At 38.7% G+C, this 14,842-nt stretch overlaps 1 protein-coding gene across 2 annotated transcripts in view; it reads right to left on the bottom strand.

Moving 5' to 3' along the window:
• Positions 1–14,842, bottom strand: part of USP31 (ubiquitin specific peptidase 31) — a 69,080-nt gene that overhangs the window by 35,683 nt on the left and 18,555 nt on the right. For both annotated transcript variants that reach the window (XM_036825478.1, XM_036825477.1), the window contains exon 2: positions 36–173. In XM_036825478.1, coding sequence (XP_036681373.1) covers positions 36–173 — 138 coding nt within the window. The remainder of the gene's footprint in view (positions 1–35; positions 174–14,842) is intronic.

Genomic DNA, 14,842 nt, shown 5'->3' on the forward strand with positions numbered 1-14,842 from the left:
ACTGCCCCCTGACTGCCCTGAGGGCGCGCCCTTACCTTCAGAGGAGGCTGGCCACTCTGCTTCACAGCATGATTGAGGTCTTCATGAACTCGGTCCAAAAGCCACAGCAGAAACTCCTGGGCGTCATGCTGGGAATTTCCCCGATATTGCAGTGCATTCTTTGACACAATACTCTACACAGGTAAATAAATCAGCATGAATAGTTGTGAGTTCCTGGCTTTAAAGATAAACTATTCATAATCCCAAAGAGGAACGCAAGATCTCAAGGGTGTTAGAGAGTACTTCCTGGAAAGACAGCAAATATGAAAACAGATGCTCAATGTAAAAACCTCACCCATGTACCAGAAACTTTTAAATGCACCTACCCAACAATCCTACTTTTAGGAATATATGTAAAGGAAACCATCAAAACAGCATGCCAAGACTTCTAAGATATTCATTCACTAACAGCAAAAAACTGGTAATAACTCGAACATCTTAAAAATGAGAATTGTTATAAATATCAAATCATTATGTTGTTAACCTGAAACTAATGTTATATGTCAATTATACCTCAACTTTTTAAAAAGTAAAAGAAAAAAAATGAGAATTGGTTAAATAAGTATCATAGTATTAGATTATAAACCAAAGTATAAAATAACCAAGTCTACGTAAGGTAAATGACTGAGTGAATAAATAAGTGGGAAGAGACAAATCTTCCTTAAAGAAGAATTCTGAATAATTTATGTCAATAATCCCCCCTCCAGGAGTTGGACCTTAACCCCCCCACCCTGCCCCACAACCTTGAATATGGACTGTGGCAGTGACTTGCTTCCAAACTAGAGTATGCAAAGAGGGGTGGCCACGAAAGGCTGTAGGTGAACTGGTTAATTAACATTAAGATTATGGGCTCTGGAGCATATAGCCTGAATTCACATCTCTCTGTCCTACCACTATTTGTGAGGCCTGGCCTACTCTGCTCCAAAGTAAAAAGGATATAATGATTTAGTGTGATGGTTAAGTGAGAATGCATATAAAACATTTCACATGTAAATGATATATAATAAGCACTCAAATTTTAGCTATGAGTATTGGATTTGGAAGTAGGGAGAAAGGAGGGGAGACAACTGCACAAAGAGAGAGCAGTTAGGAGACAAATGAAACGATCAGGCAAGAAACGATAAGGGTCTAAACTAAGTCTGTGAGAGCAAATTTGAGAGAGATTTCAAAATTGGGCAGTAGAATCAATAGGATTTGTGACCTAATGAATGTGGAAAGTGAGGACAGAGGCATTAATGTCATTCAGGTGTCTTATCTGGATGATGGGCCACTGGTGGTTCCCTTCATCAAGACAAAATAAAAAAGGAAGAAGTCTGGAAAAGAGGATGATGAGCTCCCATTAGAATCCACTATATCTGAAGTTCTGTGGAAACTCCAAATGGAAGTACCTGGCAAACAACTAAAAAAAAACAGATCTGGCACTCAGTGGAAGAGTCTGCGCTCAGGACAAAGATTTAGGGGTCAACAGATGGGTGGTACTTGAAATCATGAGTACGGCTAAGACTGCCCAGACAAGATCATGAGAGATCAAGCCAGAGGACAGAATCCAGAGGACTTCTATATTTAGGGGGTCCTAAAAGAAGACTAAGAAAAGGCCATCAAAGATGTGGCAAGAAAATCAAGAGAATGGAGTCCCAAGAGTCAAGAGAAGAGAGCTACGAAGGAGAGAGTGATCAATAGTATTAAAAGTTGAAGAATGACAAAGTAAGCCAAAGAACCAATAACTGTCCATTGTATTTTCCAATTAATGATAACAGAGATGAAAAGAAGGGATACATTTTTAATTATGAAGAAGAACCATCACAACATGATGATCAATTAGATGTGAATAACAAAAATATGATCTACAAAATTTGAATTTAAGGAGGAAAAAATCAAAGCAACGCAAATGAGGATACACAAGTGTCATTGGCAAAACTCACTAACTGAACGAAGTGAACAAGGGAGAGAAAGGACCCTGGTAACAAACAAGATTTCAAGTGACTTGAAGGATACCACTTGGATGCCACCTCAGAAACAGGTACACAAAAGGCGGAGTGGGTGTGGGCAAAAGTCTTCACTACACTACAAAACTTACCCCAGAGGTCAGACGCCACCCACATCACCAAATCTAATTTCTTCTTTCTCAGTCTTCACCTTTCTCATTCTCCCTGTAGCACTTTATATACTTGACATCTTACTCCATCTTGAAATGGTTTGGCTTGCGGCCATGATTATGTTCTCATTTAGGAGAATCAAAACTAAAGCCATTGGCATGAAGAGTGGAAGAAAGTGAGCTACAGAAGAAAGAGACCTCCTAGCAAAGAAAAATGGATCAGTAAAAAAAAACATCATCAGCACTAGCAGGTAAACCTCTGGCTGATTCAGGATGGAAGAGAAAGAGATGACTGGTGACACTATATTGAGTGATATGAAGAAGAAATCGGGGATGACACCAAGGTTTTTAGTTTCGGACTTTGGTGCATAATGAAATCAGGAACTGAGGAAGAGACTGGGGACTGCAGAGCTTTGAACATGTTGAGTTTGAGGTACCTACAGGATCTCAAGTGAGGTTAGGTCTGGTGCTCAGGAAAGAGATCTGAGCTGGAAAGTTAAATCAGAGCACATACACCTATCATATGAGCATAGAGGAAATAGGGAGCATTTAATGAGAAAAGGAGGCAGCTGGGGCAGAATCTTATAGAAGGGACAAGTCACAGAAAAGAAGCCCAAGAAGAAGATAAGAGGTAGCAGCCAGAAGAGAGTGGCATCACACAAGCTGACGGAGAAGAAACCTCCAAGGAGATGGAAACAAGGATGTAAACCACCACAGAAAAGTCAAGTAAGACAAGCACAGAGATGGGTCCTTTGGAATTGCAAATTAAGAGATTGATTGCCTGTGCAATTTCAGTGACACTGATCAAAGAGGCTAAAGGAGAAGAAAAGGTAAGGAAATTGAATGGTTACAATTAGACCGCTCTTCATATACAGGAAGCTGGGTTATAAAAGGCAGGAAGAAAAGACGCTGTAACTCTCTGGAGGGGGTGCCTACAGGACAGAGGGATTTAAGTGCTGAGGGCAGAAGCTAACAGAAAGGAGATATTTGAAGAAAGAGGATTCTTCAGTAAGGGGAGAAGGAAGGATTCAGAAAAGAGGTAGAGGAACTATCTTAAACAGGAGGTAAGAGAGACAGAAGAGAAGGAGGTAAGGATAGTTATGGATTCAGAGAAGTTATAGACAGGAAGGCAGGGAACCTTTGTTTGTTTTGCGGAGGAAGCAGAGGCCAATTGCCAAGAGGAAGTTTTAGGTACAGCAAGGGTAAAGACAAATCTCATGGCATATAGTTGGGGCACACAAAATGCTAGAAGCATAACAAGCTTCTGTTCAGGACCCTCTCCCTTATTTACTCCCAAAGGGGAGGGAGAGGTAGTTCTCAGTATATGTATCCGAAGAAACAAATTAGCTGAAATCAAATGCTTCTTTTCGTGTCAAAGCAGATATTTTATGCACGGTGGCCACCAAATTCAGGGTGGAGACAACATTCAGTTCTTTATCAGGATTGCATTAAATCTGATTTATGCTTCCTGCCACTATCACTTCAACTCATCCAGCATTTATCCTCCAATCACTCTGTAAAAGGTGCTGTGCTGAAGCTGCTCAACAAGATTCTTGCTGGGCACGACTAAACAAGCAACAGGACTTCCACAACCCTCTGTAACTAGGGCCAAAACTGCTCTGGGTCAACCCCGCCCTAAATCACTATACCTCAAACTAAATGAAATTTTAAAGGAAACCTCACTGAACATACACAACACAAAGGCTCCTTTTTCCCTTCACAATGGTGACTTCTTCCCACTGCAGAGACCCAAGGGACTATTTATTTTACTTCTTCCCCAGACAAACCATAACACAGAATAACCTAGTAACCATCCTTTAGCGTGTGTTACAGAAGGAAGAAACACAGTAGGAGTCAAGAAACCTGGGCTCAAGCATGGCTCTGCCACACACGGATGGTTATCTTAGGTAACTCACCAAACCTGACTCCTGGTCATACAATGAAGCAGTTGAGCTGGACCACCACAGAGACCCTGGCATCCCATATCTTCACCCAAGCTCTGTCCCTAGAGTCCCAGCAAGTGATTTGGTTTTTCTTTTGGGCCGCATCTGACACTGCTTTGGCTTGTCTTTTATGATTTTTTCTTCCTAATAATTCTTGGCTTATTTGATGCCCTAAAATTAATACTTCCGTATTTTTGCAGTTTTTTAAAAAGTTGATTATCACTAGAATATGTCATCTGTAAATATAAGCATTGCTACAATCTGAGAAATCATTTAAAATTAAATTTGTCACTTCTATGAAAAATAGAGAAGAACCTTCTTAAAATTAACCTTACACATCTGTGTCTATTTTATAGAATTTGGGTATGACTCTGGTTTGTAAAAACATTAAACTGAATCTGTTGCTTTAAATCCTTTACATCCTATTACAAATAAATGTAACCATCACTCTAATTTTCCATTCAGGATGATCCCTAACATCTAGTTACTATAAAGAAAAAATCAAACACATTTGTAGGGCCTTCAAGCCTCATAAAATTTCTTTTTACCCTTCAAATAAAACCTTAAGGACTAGAACAACAGAGAACTTTTTTTTTCCCCTTAAAGGGGAAAAAAAATGAGTTGGAAGCATGGTCCAGAAAAGGAAAAGAATGAAGTCTATCCAACTGGAGCTATAAAACTAGACATGAGGTTCTTTCTTTCCACAGAGCCCCAGTACAGAAGCAGCAGAATCCTGGGCTCCAGCAAAAAGACAGTAACTGGTTCAAGACATCCTTTACCTGACTCCAAGAAGATGACAAAGTAATGGCTATTGGTGATTTCCTTCCATGGGGAATGGACATGGCAGTATCGGTCTGACATCACTGATCAGGAGTTGGCTTACTCTTTTGGGGAAAGGGTGGCTTGCCAAAACGCATCAAACCAAATCATCACTCACTTTCCTTGATTCTATGCCAGAAGGAATGTAGAATTTATTTTCAGTGATTCTGGGAAAGAACAGAAGGACTTGGGAGGACAATATATTTACATCTTAAGAGAAAGATGAAGTGTAAAAAAAAAAAAAAAGCAGCTGAGTTCATAGATGGTATCTAAAAGTGAAACTTGGTTCCTGGACTGTGCTGGAAAGAACAGAATGATAAGCACTTGTCTTGAGAAAAGCTTCATCTCTTGTATTTGACTTTCTGGACACCTAAGTTGATGAAGAATAATTAAGTAAAAACATAGTGGATGAAATTGGTACAAATGGATGAATACTGTAAAACCAGATATGACCCATAAAAAACAGTGATAAAGTGTCCATACAACAGAATTCCATGCCAGGGTACAGAACACAGCCACACTCAACGGGGCTCTCTGTGACTTTCATTCAGCCTTTCCTCCTTTTACTGTCACCTCTGGTGGGGAGGTCTGTTCACATAACAGTACACATGAGGCAGAGAGGCCCTCAGTACTAGCCAGCCGTGGCAACTATGGGCCCTTTAAAGAGACAGTAAGGCCTCCAGACCTTCACACACTTTCCCTATGCCTAGAATGCCCTCCACTCCCATCTCCCAAATGCACTGCCCCTGCCTCCTTCCTCAGCAAGATGGAGCTGGGACCCTGGTGGGAGAGGAGAAAGACAGAAAAGGAAGGAAGCAATGGGAAAGAAGTTTCCTTCCAGGATGGAAATACAACTCGGGAAGAAGAGTAGAGAACACCACACACAACCTGTTCGTGTGTTCATGTCTGGCCACAGGGAAAAGTGAGTTATTCTGATACAGAGCTCCTTGATCCTTCCAGACAGAGAACTGAACAAAGGTTACCTCAAGTACAGGTGTCCCTTATATCCAAGTTCTCAAGATCCAAACTCAGGAACTAAAACAGATTTGGACAACAACAGATATTTGCAGTTATAAGATTAGTTTTCAGTATTAAACAAATTCATATATACCACAAAGACTTGGTGGCAGGGACTCACCACTGAAATAAAAAATAGGAAAGGGTATATTCTTTTATAAAAGAAAAAACTGTAAAAAAAGGATTGAAAAATGGCTACTGCATTTCAAGAAATTATAGCTAAGGGTGGAAGTATGGTCAAGAGCGTTAGAGCCAGAATAAAAGGAAGAAATATAAAAAGAAATACACAAGTGGTTCAGCCAGATGAACAATGAGCAAAGATTTCTCAACAGATCATAAAGTTGTATCAGTGGAAAACATAGCAGCAAGAGAAGACCTTTAAGTATTTAAACAGTGGTTGGAAGTTTCTGCTAGAAATGCAATAGAAACAGAAAGACTGGATTCTGAATACCTTGGCTTAAGTCTACCCTTTACTTAAGGTGTAGTTTTTCTGAGCCTCGGCTATCTTTTCTGCAAAATGGGGATGATAATACTTTTCTAAATTTATCATAGTGAGGCTTTAATGAGATCACAAAAGCATTTTAAACTCTCAACACCTGCCATTATGTAAGTTTCAAAAGTCAAGTAAAAAGCAAGGAATTATCCTATGGTATAGTATAATCCTGGAAAACACCAAAGAAAAAGAGAAGAAAGTATCTAAAGCATTGGCTCTTGACCCTTGGCTGCACATTAGAATCACCTGGGGAAATTTTTTTTTACAATAAAAACCATGCACAGCAGCAGCCCAGAGATGCTGATTTAATTAGGTCTATGGTGGGACCTGATCATCACTAGTTTTTTGTCAAATGTGATTTTCTTTTTTCACAATTCTATTTCTAATGTGAAGCTGAGACTGAGAAAGAGCATGCTACATCGGAAAAACTCTGAAGTTTCAGTTCCAAAAGCATTAAAACTTATGGGAGGCTCTTCTGTCATAACTGTATTATATCAGTTATTACATTTTATTCAAATCACCAGAATATATAATCTTATATCTGTCTCCACCACTAGACAGTGATCAGGAATGTCTTATTCAATGTTATTTCCCCCAAGCCTAGTGAATAAAATACTTGACACAAAGAATAACAATAAGTTAATATTTGAGTGCCTGTAATGTATCAGGCTTTATACTAATTGTTTATAGGTGTCATTTCCTATAAAATGAATCCCCAGAAATTCCCTAGGCTGTTAAGTATTAACATCACTATTTACAGATAAAAAACCTTGGGCTCAGTAAAGTGAAGTAACTTGTCCATAGTTACCTCTATTCTTCAACCTCATCTGATTAAAACGGCCTTAAAATATTTTTGCCCATAATCATTTTGTTCAATAGATGATTTTTTCCCTTCTACAACTCAGGATCACGTAGGGCTTGAGGTTCTTCATTCTAAACGCCATTCTCAATGCAGACACAAAACATGTGTTGGAGACTGAACTACAGCTGCACCAAGCCTGAGGCTTCTGGGAGTTCATTTGCTTTTAAATAAATCCTTGTTAATCAGTGTTTGTTTTGTTATAATTTGCATTTTTTCCTATGACTGAAACATGGCCCAGAAACAAAAATGCAGTTTATCTAAGTGAAATGTTATATTATTCGAGAAATAAGGAGGAATTCGGACTATGTCAGAAAATCAAGGTGCAGCACGTGAAGAACTATACCCTGCATGAGTGTCCCAGGATGCTAGAGAAAGGAAACCAGAGAGAGTCAACCACCATCCCTCGGAGAGCTGCATCTGTCTCTCATCAACAAATGTAAAGGGGAGTGTTCACCTTATAATGCTCAAGCTGTTCTGCTGGTGGAGATGATTCTGATGCCGTCCATCCCTCCCAGAACACTCTAACTGGCCAAGCCTAGCCAACTCCAAAGTCAGCTTGGGTCACCAAAATATGTTTATGTATACAATCAAGTAACTCAAGAGTGTCTTCTTTTTAGTCTCCTTGACATCTTCCTACACAATCTAAGATTCTTCCCAACTACAGTAAAATAGTGCTTTTTAAAAGCTTTTTTTTTTAAAGACGGGGAATTTTGGCTAACTACCAACACAATCAAAAAAGCAAACACCCAGCCCTGATGTGACTAAAAGGTCATCATACGGGAAGTGTAATAATCTTCAGCAGTTAAAACTCAAAACAGAAAAACCGGAAAAGCCATCTAAATATCTAAGAAATTATTATATATTCCTACCATGGAACATTACAAATGTTTGAGAGTTTTAGAAAATTCAAAGAAATAAATACGTAATAAAATAAAGTGGAAAGAAGATACAAAACTACGTATGAACTTGATTTCAAACTTTTAAAAAACATTTTTAAAGACCTTTTTGTTTTTTATCCTTGTAAATATACACCAAAACATTAACAGTCATTATCTTAAAGTGGCATATTTTGGGTGAGTTTTCTTTTTCTTGTTTACACATTTCAGTATTTTCCATGTTTTCTAAAATGAATTTGTTGATAATGATAACCAAGTGGTACGTAAGGGTGATCTTATGATAGCATACCCTAGTATTTCTGACCAAGGAACCCAAATCTTATGCAAAGAAAACAGGGCTGACAAAAAAACAAACAAAAACAGACCTTATTTCTAGCTGAAGTTTTGGCCTCAAATCCCTGAGAGTCAGGATGCACTATGCTAAGAATTTTTTTCTCTGCTAGACAGACCTAGGGAGCCTTAAATCAAAGTTTTCTGCCTATATTAATCCCAAACCTGAAGCCCAAATCAACCTTTGGATCTTACCACTGGGGGAAAAAGCAGCCAGCATCAAAGAAAAATTAGGGAAAGAGAAAGAAAAAAAGAATTTATGCCTATAGCCACCCATCAGGGGCCTTTTTAGGCCTCCCTGGCTTGCCAGGTGGGAGGTGAAAGCTTAAACCTAGTAAGAGAAAAAAAGAATAGCAGGATCAGCTTCTTGATCAAGTGGAGGGAAGAAGAGGGGGAACGTGGGCTTGGCTTATGAACTCAGCACATGGCCCTGCTCACCAGCACAGGGGCCAATGATGTTCTTGGCTGAGTGTCACTCCTCTTTGGGGTGGAAGTAAAGGGACCTACACGTCATCGGAGGTGAAATAGGGTGGGAAAGACAAGGAGTGGGGTAGGCGTGAAGCCTTGAACTACTCCAAGGCCAAACGTGCATTTACTTCTTCTATAATCAGTGTGTGTACGTTCACTGGCAAAGTATACATCCTCTTGATTTTGAATATATTGGAATTTGATGATAAACAGATCTAAAATGTTTTTGACCAAATTGACAATTTTATAAAGGGATTCAAAGTATTCTGGAAATTATCTTGCTTTGAATCAATATTCTGTTATTGCATTTTGATAACTAAAGCATCAATTAGTAGTAATCAAGAGATGTTATTCATAAGCAGATAGAGATCCAGCAGGTTTCTCTATAAATTATGCATTCATATTGCCATAAACCCAGAGCACTCCAAATAAATTTTAACTGGCTAAAGAAGCATTCAAGTCATGGGCCTGCTATATCACTCTTCTCCATACCTAGCACTGTGCACGCTTGATAGTTAAGCCAAGCTGACTAGTAAACTGCACACAGGTGTAGTCTCCAAATCAGTCCTGGCCTCCACCAGTTCTTCCAACCCTCACCACAAGAATCAGGCAGCAGGGACTTCCCCGGTGGCGCAGTGGTTAGGAATCCGCCTATCAACGCAGGGGACATGGGTTCGACCCCTGGCCTGAGAAAATCCCACATGCCACAGAGCAACTAAGCCCATGTGCCACAACTACTGAGCCTGCACTCTAGAGCCCACAAGCCACAACTACTGAGCCCGCGTGCCACAACTACTGAAGCCTGCGCGCCTAGAGCCTGTGCTCCACAAGAAAAGCCACCGCTATGAGAAGCCTGCACACCACAACGAAGAGAGTAGCCCCCATTCACCGCAACTAGAGAAAGCCTGTGCCCAGTAACGAAGACCCAATGCAGCCAAAAAAAATTAATTAATTTTTTTTAATTGAAAAAAACAAGAATCAGGTAGCAGACAACTAGCACAGGTGCAAGCCTCCAGCTTATCCTGGCTCCAGGCTTTTCCTAGCAAAGTGCAACTTAGAACCTTCCCAGTCTAGACCTGGTCTGACTGCCCCAATCTCGGCCAATGTTGGTTGGTACAGGTCTTGTTCATCTGCCTGTAGAATGTGAAAGCTAACTGGAAGGGTGTGTGTGAAAACACAGAGAGCAAACAAGAGAAATCTGTGAAATCAAAACAGGGTAATTCCCTAAATTATCAAAATGTTACTCTCATATAGATATCCTCCCACTTTAAAGAACAAATGGAGCTGTCCTACCTCACTATCAACAAAAAAATGCAAATTAAAACAATAAAATGCTCTTTTCCATTTATCAACTTAAGGGTTTCTTTTTTGCAACAGTGGGGTATGACAGACATTCTTACACTGCTAATGGCACAACCCTTCTGTAAAATAAAGTAACAATATGATTTAAGAACCTTCAAAATAGATGAACAATGACCAAGGAATTTCACTTCTAAATATCCAAAAGAAATAGTCAAAATGAAAGATTTATGTAAAAAATATGTTCACTGCAACCAGAAACCATCCAAAAAAAGGTTACAGTACCTTCATACAGTGATCTAAAGAGTTTTTGTGGAAAAAATGACTAATACAATATGAAAAGACAATCACATAATGCAAAACTATATACACAGTTTGATCCCAATTATGTTAAAGCATACACAAAAGGAAAAAAAAAATAGTATGCCAAACAACTTCTCTACATTTTCAATTTCCTCTTTCAACTTTTACATATTTTCCAAGTTTTCTACAATATTTTAGATATTACTCTTATCAAAATAGATGTTACTCATAATGAATTTTGACAAAAGAAACCAGACACAAAAGATTCCTTACTGCAAATAAAAAACACAATGAGATGCCACTCCACACCCACTAAGATGGCTATAACAGAAGACAGACAATAACAACTGTTGACAAGGATGTAGAGAAACTGGAACCCTCACACATGGCTGGTGGAAAAGTAAAATGGTGCAGCCGCTATGGAAAACTGTTGGGCAGTTGCTCAAAGTTAAACATGGAGTCACCATATGACCCTGCAATTTTACTCCTAGGTATACACCCAAGAGAAATAAAAACATATTTCCACACAAAAATTTGTAGATGAATGTTTATAGCAGCATTACTCATAATAGGCAAAAAGCAGAGACAATCCAAGTGTCAATCAACAAATGAATGGATAAACAAAATATGGTATATTCACATAATGGAATATTTTTCAGCCATAAAAGGGAATGATACATGGTATGACATGATGAACCTTGAAAAACATCACGCTAAGTGAAAGAAGCCAAACGCAAAAGGCCATGTGTTGTATGATTCCATTTATATGAAATGTTCAGAATAGGAAAATCTACAGAAACAGGAAGTAAATTAATGGACATCTAGCACTGGGAGGTTGGGGGCAATGAACAATGACTGCTAATGGATATGGGGCTTCTTTGGGGATAATAAAAATGCTTAAAATTGTGATGATGGAGGCACAACTCTGTGAATATACTAAAAACCACTGAATTATACACTTTAAATGGGTGAAGTATATGGTATGTAAATTGTATCTCAATAAAGCTCTCTTTAAAAAGAACATATACTTTTACTTCACTCATAATAAAATTCAAAACCAAGCAAAACGAATCAATGGTGTTAGAAGCCAGGAAAGTGGTTACCTTTGGGGAGGAGGGAGAGGGTAGGGTTTGGGAGGGGGCAAAAGAGGAAGCTTCTGAAGTGCTAATGACAACCCATTTCTTGATCTGGGTGATATAATATCACATTAGGATTTACTATTCATTGAGCTGTACACTAATGATGTTATGCATTTTTCTGTATGTAGGCCATACTTTATTTCAAAGTTCTTAAAAATTGAGTTCAAAAAGGAAAACCCTAAAGTTTCTTAATTTAGCCGGATTCTCAGGCCCTAACTCAGCATATTTAGTCTTATTTGAGCCAATTCTATTTATCTGGTTACTTAACTAGAAGCAGATTAGAAACTGCAAAATGCAGGAATGAGGAAGTAGGAGGTATAGGCTCCCAGGATAAAGTAAAACAGGATAAAGCAAGAGAAAACTAAGGAAGGACCTTGAGGGACGATGGTAGGGAGCAAGAAGGAGTATTACAAAAAGCAGATATAAGAATTCAAACAATATAGCAAGCCAGGACCATTCATTAAGTCCTACATAGTCCCACTAGCCCCAAAGAAACCTCCATATTACAGAAGAAGAGTGCAATAGATCATGCTCATAATAAAGACTCTAAACCATCAAAGAGCGTAAAGTATGCCCAGGATTCCCTCCCTGAGAAAGTGAGTGTGTAAAATATGCTGTATCAAGCCATCTATCAAAAAAAAAAAAGTTAAACTTTTAAAGACTTGATATTTAAATAAATAATTATCGAGGATAAGTTATATGAAAGACTTATTCCCTCGAAAAGCCAGATGAATGGGTTATTACTGTGTTACTCAAGAAAGATCATACAGGGGCTTCCAAAAGCAGCCATAAATAAATAAACAAACAAATAAATATTAACAAAAAGAAAGATCATACAATGACAACTAAATGGCACAGAATATATCATAGTGAGAGATACCCTCTTGGGGGACAGATGCCTCAGTGAGTCCTCTAGCACTGTGACACTGGAGATTTAAATACCACCCTTTCAAAAACAGTCTGCAATTCAAGAGGTCAGCACACATGCATCAAAGGTGAGCTCAAAACAATTACAGTCACAAGGCCAGACCCAGAGAAAATTTGGGGTGGAACACATTTATCTCTCTTCAGCACTTAGCTGTGGTGTAGGATCCTCCACATCTTCTTCCTACCAGGGTCCCTTTCCTATGTTCTAGGCTTGCTTTCACAGGCTGGGTCGGTGGGTTTTTCCTGCTAAAGTGTTTCCATCACTTAGGTGTAAAGGAACCAGTGGTTATTCAACACCACAGTCTGTGAGGCTGACATTATCACATGGCAATGAAAAGGAAAATAAGGAAACTGAGGCTCAGTGACCACCCCAAGATCTCAGCCATACCAGGATTCTAACTAAATTCAGAATTCATGGGTTCACAGATTTTCAAGAGGAAAGGAGCAGACCGGCACCCTGGCGGCCCGCATCCTCCTCCCAGCACTATCCTCTGATGCTGACAGCCTGAAGTCTGAGAGAGAACTGGGTACCACCAGGAAGTGGGTGGGGCAGTCACTACAGCCTAACCAGCTGCCTGATGTCACAAGAGAGCCTCAAAGGGTAACGACCAACAGGTCTCCAACCTAGCTAACCCTTCCTCCTGCTGGATATAAGATAAAAAGCTGCCAATGCTCCTCTTTCTCTCCTGCCTGCAGGGAAATGAGGCTACCCTCCTTCCTTCCTGTCACTATTAAAATCCTGAAATCATTAACTAGTAGCTATTTCCCATGAGCTACTGCTTTTAAAGGAGTTTGTCTTTTCTTTAGCTATCTTACTTTATTATAACTTCAGTGGAATAAAGACTCTAAAATGAGGGAGATTTACCAAGCTGTCACTGCACTGTCAAAAAGGGACTCTTATTTTAGGGTAACATTAAAGAATGTTCCAAGTTAATGTATCTTTGTAATTGCTGGGACCACCTCTGGTCAGGAAAAAGGTTCTTTCTACTATGCGTTCTTCTCCAGCTATAGAGAGCTATGGACCTCAAAGAAAAGGTTGAATTTCCTTTCCTACAGTTTAAAAACAGCCTTTCTCTGCTCCCATCGTTGCTCAAAGTAAAGCAGTTACAAAAGTGAGGTCCTGCTCATTCATTCACTCATGAACAAGCACACAAAGGACAGGACCAGATACTATGGGGAATAATGAGAATCAGAGAATTAAAGGTCTGTAGAAATGCCTCTGTTTCTTCATCTGTAAAACAGAAATAATAATATGTATATCCACCTTACAATGTTATAAGGAATACATAAAGTAATCCACTGTGCAGGGCATATGGTAAGCACTCATATATTATCTATAAGAAAAAAGCAAGAAGAAGAAAATCATGTACGTATGGTGTACTACTATTTATCTGAATAAGAGGAAGATTATGAATACACGTATTTGCTTCTATTAAAACAATGAAAGAATAAATCATAAAATTTAACGAGAAAGGGAATAGCATATAGGAATCAGAGACAGTAACTAGACTTCTTTGAACAGATCTTGTTTTGTAGATTTGACTTCAGGCAAATGAATTTTATTTTTTACATAATTATGCAACAAAACTAAATTTTAAAAAACCACTCTTCAAAAGCAAAAAGAAACAAATCAATTTAACTGTATACCACATTGGTTTGACATCACAGACTACTAGCAGTATTGTGTCAAAAGGACTTGGTAGCTGACTTGTCCCAATGGCCAAAAGAGGGACAAGTTGGGCATAATAAGGTTAATAACTGTAATTGACTGAAACACATCAAATATGCATTTAAATCCATGAATTCATACAGTTACAACAAAAAAAATTCACTAACTACATTTGGAAATCAAGTAATTATTTTGAAATCCAGAAAATAAAGGGAAAAAAACACCACGTATTTATTTTGCCTTTCTTCTCCAAATTTACTTTGGGATAACCAAACAACTGACAAGGGCGAGAGTCTCTATAGAAGTTCTCCAGCTAATAAGTGAAAAGGAATGTTAAAATTAAAACATCACCATTTTTCAACCCTTATTGAACTAATGGATCAAGGACTAACCATTGACGACTGCTAACACTGCAAGAGACACGACCAGACATGACAGGCTTCCTGATGGAAGTTTATAACACTTCCCACAAACTAGTTTTACCAAAAAAAAAAAAAAAAAAAAAGAAGAGGGCTTAAAAAAAAAAACCCTCAAACCTGAATC

Source organism: Balaenoptera musculus, chromosome 15, assembly GCF_009873245.2.
Source record: "Balaenoptera musculus isolate JJ_BM4_2016_0621 chromosome 15, mBalMus1.pri.v3, whole genome shotgun sequence".
NCBI lineage: Eukaryota > Metazoa > Chordata > Mammalia > Artiodactyla > Balaenopteridae > Balaenoptera > Balaenoptera musculus.